General features: G+C 54.3%; 1 protein-coding gene across 2 annotated transcripts; it reads left to right on the forward strand.

Moving 5' to 3' along the window:
* On the forward strand, positions 4344–7281 carry RABAC1 (Rab acceptor 1). Of its 2 annotated transcripts, none has more exons than XM_013988634.2 (5): positions 4344–4548; positions 4800–5012; positions 5293–5390; positions 6849–6950; positions 7035–7281. In XM_013988634.2, exons 1-5 carry the CDS (start codon positions 4493–4495, stop codon positions 7121–7123), a joined length of 558 nt encoding a protein of 185 aa, XP_013844088.1. In that variant the 5' UTR covers positions 4344–4492; the 3' UTR covers positions 7124–7281.

A 7705-nucleotide genomic window follows, 5' to 3' on the forward strand; every position in this document is an offset into this window, starting at 1 on the left:
AGGGCCTGGGGCTGGTCTCTGGCCTGCCTGCCTCCCAGGGCAGGTGTCTGGGAGGCGGGGATGCTGAGAGCCCACGTGAGTGTGAGTGTGCATGTACACATGCCCACTGCACACGACAATGCTGAGGAGAAGCGCGTGAATCTGAGGGGAAAGGGAGTCGGAAGCCAGCGGCCATGCATGCCAGTCACCGCCTGAGATGCCCAGGACAGAGCCTGGTCCCGGTAAGTGTTGTGTGGGCCTGGACCTCTCCTAGGGAGGCCAGAAAAACTACTTTATTCATCACGTTCAGGGTAAGAAATACTCCCATAGATAGGTGGGCAATCTGAGGCCCAGAGAGGGCAGAGACTTCCTTGGGGCCACACAGCAAAAAAATAACCCAGGTTTCTTTCTTTTTTTTTTTTTTTGTCTTTTTGCTATTTCTTTGGGCCGCTTCCACGGCATATGGAGGTTCCCAGGCTAGGGGTCCAATCAGAGCTGTAGCTGCTGGCCTACGCCAGAGCCACAGCAACGCGGGATCCGAGCCGCGTCTGCAACCTACACCACAGCTCACAGCAACGCCAGATCGTTAACCCACTGAGCAAGGGCAGGGACCGAACCCGCAACCTCATGGTTCCTAGTCGGATTCGTTAACCACTGCGCCACGACGGGAACTCCTAACCCAGGTTTCTGATGGTCTATACTAGTGTCCTTCCACCCTCCCAGCTCCCCTTCCTCTAGGGATCCAAGACACAGGAAGGAAGAAGCCTCAGGCTGGAGGGACCACAGGGCCAGGACAGATCTCTCACAATCTTTTCACATACTCCCTTATCTCCTACATCTTCCTAATTCGGGGCGCATTGTCATAGCCCTCATCTCCCCCCCCCAACTCCCTCCACGCTCCAGTCTCAGGGATCTTCACATATCTCTGTCCTAGGGCCCCCTCTCCCACAATCCGTTTCAAGGAGCTCCTCCTACACACTGCCCCTACCCCAGGGCCACAGCCCTCAAAATCCCCTCCTGCCCCATTTGGAGGGCCCTGCCCACAATGTCTTTGCCTCTGGACCCCACACTCCATGGCCCATACGATTCAACACTTTGGCCTTTATATCTTCTGCTCAGAGCAAGTACTGGCAGGTTATAGAGTAAAATCACTTTCATTCATGTTCCTGGGAAGAAACCCAAGAGGTCTCATGACAAAAGTCAAACCCCAGTTTCCCAAGGTGTGCCGTGGAAGAAGGTAGCTAGACCTTTGCCTCCAACTCTCTGTTCCCCAAGATTCATCTTCCTGGGGGCTCTCCTGGTTACCTCTGCTGCCCTCATCACTTTGGACTCGGGTGCTGCTCCCCCATTATCACTCTGGGCCAACTGTGTGCTCACAGTCCTCCTTCGTTTTCCTGAAGCCAAGCTGGACCAAAGCTGAACAAACTTTTTCTAAAATCCTGGGGCTGCGAGTTCCCGTTGTGGCTCAGCAGGTTAAGGACCCGACACTGTCTGTGAGGACTCGGGTTCAATCCCTGACCTTGCTTAGTGGGTTAAGGAGCCAGTGTTGAGGCAAGTTGCGGCATATTTCACAGATGCAGCTCAGATCTGCCGTTGCTGCGGCGGTGGTGTAGGCCAGCAGCTGCAGCTCCAAGCCCTGGCCTGGGAACTTTCACGTGCCGCAGGCATGGCTGTAAAAAGCAAAAAAAAAAAAAAAAAAAAGCCTGGGGCTGACAGAGGGGAAGTAAACAGGAACTAGCCAGTCTGATCTTCAAAGCATGGCTCATTCAGCTTCAGCTTGGGACTCCTCCACTACAGTTCCCTGCCTATTGCTCCACCAGTCCAATTGGCGGGCCTGTCCTCCTCATCTCATGAGAAAGCCCTCCAGCAGGCCTCAAAGCCCAAGTCTGAAAGGGCACTGATCCCTGAAGACAGAGTTAAGAGCTACCTGATGTCCCACGTGGGTGTTCTCCTTCAGCCCCACCCAGCCTGGGAAAATGAGGACCAGTCTGTGTAAGGGAGCCCAGGCTTCTGGATACTGCCACACACACTTGTTTTTCCTTTCTTTCTTTCTTTTTTAGGACTGCACCCACAGAATATGGAAGTTCCCAGGCTAGGGATCAAATTAGAGCTACAGTTCATGGCCACAGCCACAGCCACGGCCACAGCCACTGAAATGCCAGGTCTGAGCCTCGTCTTCGACCTATACCACAGCTCACAGCAATGCCAGAGCCTTAACCCACTGAGCGAGGCCAGGGATCAAACCCACAACCTCATGGAACACCTCCACATAATTTTCTTTTTTTTTTTTTCTTTTTTTTTTTTTGTCTTTTTGTTGTTGTTGTTATTGTTGCTATTTCTTGGGCCGCTCCCGCGGCATATGGAGGTTCCCAGGCTAGGGGTCAGATCGGAGCTGCAGCCACCGGCCTACGCCAGAGCCACAGCAACGCGGGATCCAAGCTGCGTCTGCAACCTACACCACAGCTCACAGCAACGCCAGATCGTTAACCCACTGAGCAAGGGCAGGGACTGAACCCGCAACCTCATGGTTCCTAGTCAGATTCGTTAACCACTGCGCCACGACGGGAACTCCTCTTTTTTTTTTTTTTTTTTTTTTTTTTTTTGTCTTTTTGCCTTTTTCTTGGGCTGCTCCCGAGGCATATGGAGGTTCCCAGGCTAGGGGTCCAATCGGAGCTGTAGCCGCCGGCCTACGCCAGAGCCACAGCAACACAGGATCCGAGCCACATCTGCGACCTACACCACAGCTCACGGCAACGCCGGATCGTTAACCCACTGAGCAAGGGCAGGTTCCTAGTCAGATTCATTAACCACTGCGCCATGACGGGAACTCCCCACATAATTTTCTTGAGGCCATATTCTAGGGCATCTCTTTAGAATTCTGGCCGGTTTTCCACAGCTCATTCAGGAGCAAAGACTGAGAGAACCATGGCTGTGGGGACCCGGGGAGAGACAGGCGGCCCACGTGGCAGACACCAGTCCCTCTTTGGGACATCCAAGGGGCCAGCAGCAGCAACTACGTTACAGACATATTTGAGAAGGCTGAACTCTAGAAATAATCATAACATTCATGACAATGTAGTGGCAAAAACAACATCACCATTTATTGAGTGGTTATAAAATAGCAAGACTCTTTCAAGCACTTCACATGGATCATTCAACCCAACCTTAACCCATGAGTGTGGAACCAGGATGATCTTCACTGTCCAATGAAGACAGGGAGTTGATGAAATCAACACAGGCTGGATTTTGACCTCTGACCCAAGAAATCCAGTTCTTTTAGTTGTAACTACTCCGTCTTTTAAAAATTCTCAGAGTTCCCATCATGGCTCAGTGGTAACAAACCCAACAAGTATCCATGGGGACGCGTATTTGATCCTTGGCCTTGCTCAGTGGGTTAAGTGTCTGGCGTTGCTGTGAGCTGTGGTGTAGGTCACAGATGTGCCTCGGATCCCGCCTTGCTGTGGCTGTGGTGTGGGCCAGCAGCTGCAGCTCTGATTCGACCCCTAGCCTGGGAACCTCCACATGCCACGGGTGTGGCCCTAAAATGACAATAAATAAATAAATAAAAATTAAAAATTAAAATCCCTCATTCCCCTCAATAAAACTGGAATAAAAAAAGATTAAAAAAAAAAAAAAACAACTCACCCCTTTACTTTCCCCTACTTCCCTTTACCCTCTCCATAGCAGGGGCATCCTTGAGGTCCTAATCCTAACCCATCCATCCTTAGGAGCCCAGAGTTGTGGGGGAGCTTTGCTCCCCATCTTAGATAACCCCCTTCAGCAACCATGGCCCCCTCACTAGCCTTTGAAGAAGGATGGAATGGATTCCTACAAATATTCTACAGTCTCACTATTCAAATGTGGTCCATGAGTTCCCTGGTGGCTCAGGATCCCCCACTGTCACTGCTGTGCTAGGGTTGCTGCTGTGGCTAGGGTTCGATCCTTAGCCAGAAAACGTAGCATGTCCCCACCCACCCCACTCCCTGCCTGCCACAAAAAAAAAAAAAGAGCCAGTGAATGGGTCTCACCCCAGATCTGATAAATCAGAACATCTGAGTGTTTAATCACGGTTTTTTTTAATATCCTTAGAGTCAGAATGACAGCCCTACACAGTCCCCACTGTACAGAGACTGCTCGGGGTAGTACACGACGTCTTCTGCCTTTACACTCCCCCGACACCCTGACTCCTGACAGCTCACTTTCTCTGACCTCGCACGTCCTACCTTTGAAACTACAACTCCCACAATGCCCCCGAGGCACCCACGTCGCTTTACGCGACTACATCTCCCAAGGTGCTCCTCGAGCCATGCAGCCACCAGGGCGCCTACTCTCCCCGACATCGTCAGGACTACAACTCCCATAATACTCCGTGACAAACCTACCGCCCCCAGCGGCGCCGGAACGGCGCCACGTCCCCTCCGGCCACTTCGAGTGAGGCCGGTTTCGGGCGGGGCCCGTGGGGTGTGGAGGGCCCCAGCCTCGTTACAGCGGTTCTTCCCCTCACAACACAGACATGGCGGCCGAGAAGGACCAGCAGAAGGATGCCGAGGCGGAAGGGCTGAGCGCCACGTAAGCAAGTCTAATCTAGCCCCCCTGACCTAGACCCGAGAGTCATGGCTTCTCGCCCCTCATCCCTGGGGAGTTAGGAATCCGGACTCCTGGCCCCGGCTCAATCCCTTCCTCCCCTGGAATCCAGGAGTCCTGGACCATATCTCCCCCGCCCCCCAGAACCCCGGAGTCCCGCTCCCCTCGGCCCCCTTCTTGCTCGGGGGTCCGGGCTCCAACCCGGTCTACCGCTGACCTGGTCCCGCACCCCCCAGGACCCTGCTGCCGAAACTGATTCCCTCTGGCGCGGGCCGTGAGTGGCTGGAGCGGCGCCGTGCTACCATCCGCCCCTGGGGCTCCTTCGTGGACCAGCGGCGTTTTTCGCGTCCCCGCAACCTGGGCGAGCTTTGCCAGCGCCTCGTACGCAACGTGGAATACTACCAAAGCAACTATGTGTTTGTGTTCCTGGGCCTCATCCTGTACTGCGTGTGAGTGTCTCTCTGGCCAGAACAGCCCCCCTCAGCCAGGCCCCGCCCCCGCCAGGCTGCCATGTCTGCACTGGCCAGGCCCTGTCCCCATGGGATAGCTCTGTGGGATCTTTACCCCAGAGGACCAGGTCCCTACTCCATCAGCCTGGCTGGGATGCAGGGGGACCAAACATGACCTAGACTTGCGTGGTCCTAAGGACGTCCCCAGGTGTAGAAGGTCAGGGCCTTCGTGTCTGACGCAGCCCCAGCGGCCTGACTGTGCCTCCCTGCCCTCCTCCAGGGTAACATCGCCCATGCTGCTGGTAGCTCTGGCTGTCTTCTTTGGCGCCTGTTACATCCTCTATCTGCGCACGTTGCAGTCCAAGTTTGTGCTGTTTGGTGAGAAATCTGCCCAAACTCCTCTGATCCTGGCTCTTTGAATCCAAGCCTTAGACCTCAAACCTGAGTCCTTTTGAACCCAAGTCTGCCCAATCCTAGACCTACAGTAGATTCCCCATACCCACACCTGATGCTCCTATCCACTCTCAGTCCCCCCAAATTGCTGTTTCCCAAACCCAGAAGATATCCAAGAACCACTCCACCTAGCCGCTGGCCTTTTAAACCTCCTCCTTCTCTCTCCCTCATCTGCCAAAAGCATCAGCTGCAAGTACCCACATTGGACGCCAGGTGGCGACTTTACTCTAGCCTAAATCTGTCCTCCCCCTTTCGTGCTTCCTGGGATGGGAGTAGAAAAATCTTGGGACTTCTCAGAGGGAAGCTGAGGCCTGTGGCTCATGTGGTCCTAGACTGGCACCAAGCACCACTGGGAAGAAAGAGGGCCTGAGTTCCCAACTAAGGGAAACTCAAGGTTTGGAGTGGAGATAAGGGGGAGTTGGAATCAAAGAAACAGGTAGACCTAAGACAGAATCCATCAGAAGCCTGCCAGTTATGTATCTGGTAAGGGTGGGCTGGGTGGAGGAGCATGTCAGGCGAGCACAGGGCACAGAGGGAGCGTCCAGAGCATAGTCACAACTTGTCTTCAGCCACTGCTGCCGCCAGGGTTTGCAAGTCTGACTTTCCAATCTGCCACAAGAAGCCAGATGTCTATACAGCCATCTCTCAGCTTTTCTAGGAGCCCCCAGATTTTGGATACCCAAATCCGAGGATGCTCAAGTTGCTGATGTAGCAATGATGTAGTACAGTGACCCACGGGTGCCCATCTGCGGATACAGAGGGCCGACTGTATTGCTGTGTGAAATCATTCTGTCTGTATGTCAGCAGCAAATCAACAAATCGTGGCTCAGCGGTTAACAAGCCTGACTAGGTTCCACGAGGATGCGGGTTCGACCCCTGGCCTCGCTCAGGGTGTTAAGGATCTGGTGTTGCCGTGAGCTGTGGTGTAGGTTGCAGACGTGTCTCGGATCTCGCGTTGTTGTGGCTGTGGATCTGATTCGACCCCTAGCCTGGAAACTTCCATGTGCTGTGGGTGCGGCCCTAAAAAGCAAAAAAATTATTGTGGAATAATATGCAAACTCAAAAAACATGTCTAGGTGTCAGCCTGGGCCTTTGGGATGCCAGTTGGAAAACCCAGGTCTATGCGAGGGCAGGTTGGAGCAGGAAAGCTGTAGTTTGGGGAGGGAGAGTCTGGGAGCTTCCTAGCAGAAGTAAAGTTGAAGGGTGGAGGGCGGTGGGGGGGATTACTGAGGAAGGTGCACTGTTTCAGGGGACAGTGGGTGGGGACGCTGGGGAAATGGCTGGGGCCGGACTTGGAGGGCCTTGGCATAAGGCATTTTGGGGGTTACTCTGGGAGAGGGGACAGGTGTGGAACAGCTGTCCCAATGCCATCTGCCCCCCCAGGCCGAGAGGTGAGCCCCGCCCATCAGTATGCCCTGGCCGGGGGCGTCTCCTTTCCCTTCTTCTGGCTGGCTGGCGCGGGATCCGCCGTCTTCTGGGTCCTAGGTGAGTGAGTACAGGGTCTCGGTGGCGCGGTGGGCAGTGGGGGCCGGGGAGGCAGCAGGCCCTGAGCTGCCCGTTTTCCCCCAGGAGCCACCCTCGTGGTCATCGGCTCCCACGCCGCCTTCCACCAGATAGAGGCTGTGGACGGGGAGGAGCTGCAGATGGAACCTGTGTGAGGTGTCTTCAAGGACATGTCGGCCTCCCAAGCCAGCTGCCCCGTCCCTTCTCAGCCCCATCCCGCATGGCTCTGCTCTTGCCAAAGGCCCCCTTCCCATTACAAGCCCAGGGAGGGACTCCAGCTTTGGAAATAAAGCTGTTACAGTTGTTCAGCAAATATTCTCCCAGGGTCTTCTGTGCATGTGTGCAGGGTGATGTGGGATCCTCCAGGGACCAAGAAGGTGGGGGAAGGGCCCCTGGCAGGGGGAGACAATAAGCAAGATAAATAGCGCCATTGGCCAGTGGGCATGAGTTCTGAGGAGGAGAAGACACCACGCTCATGTTCAGTGATGTGCCAGGAGGACTCAGGACTCAGCAGTTCCAGTTCTACGTGGAATCTGGCATTGTCGCTGCTGGGCTTGAGTCGCTGCTGTGACCCGAGAACTTCCATGAGCATGGATGTGGCCAGAAAAAAAAATGTACGCTCAGCTGAGGTTATTGTTGTGAAAGGCTATAAAGCAAAATCAGCAAAGGTAGAGTTCCTGTTGTGGCTCAGTGGAAATGAACCTAATATCTATGAGGACACAGGTTCGATCCCTGGC

The sequence above is a fragment of the Sus scrofa genome, chromosome 6 (assembly GCF_000003025.6).
Source record: "Sus scrofa isolate TJ Tabasco breed Duroc chromosome 6, Sscrofa11.1, whole genome shotgun sequence".
Classification (NCBI taxonomy): Eukaryota; Metazoa; Chordata; class Mammalia; order Artiodactyla; family Suidae; genus Sus; species Sus scrofa.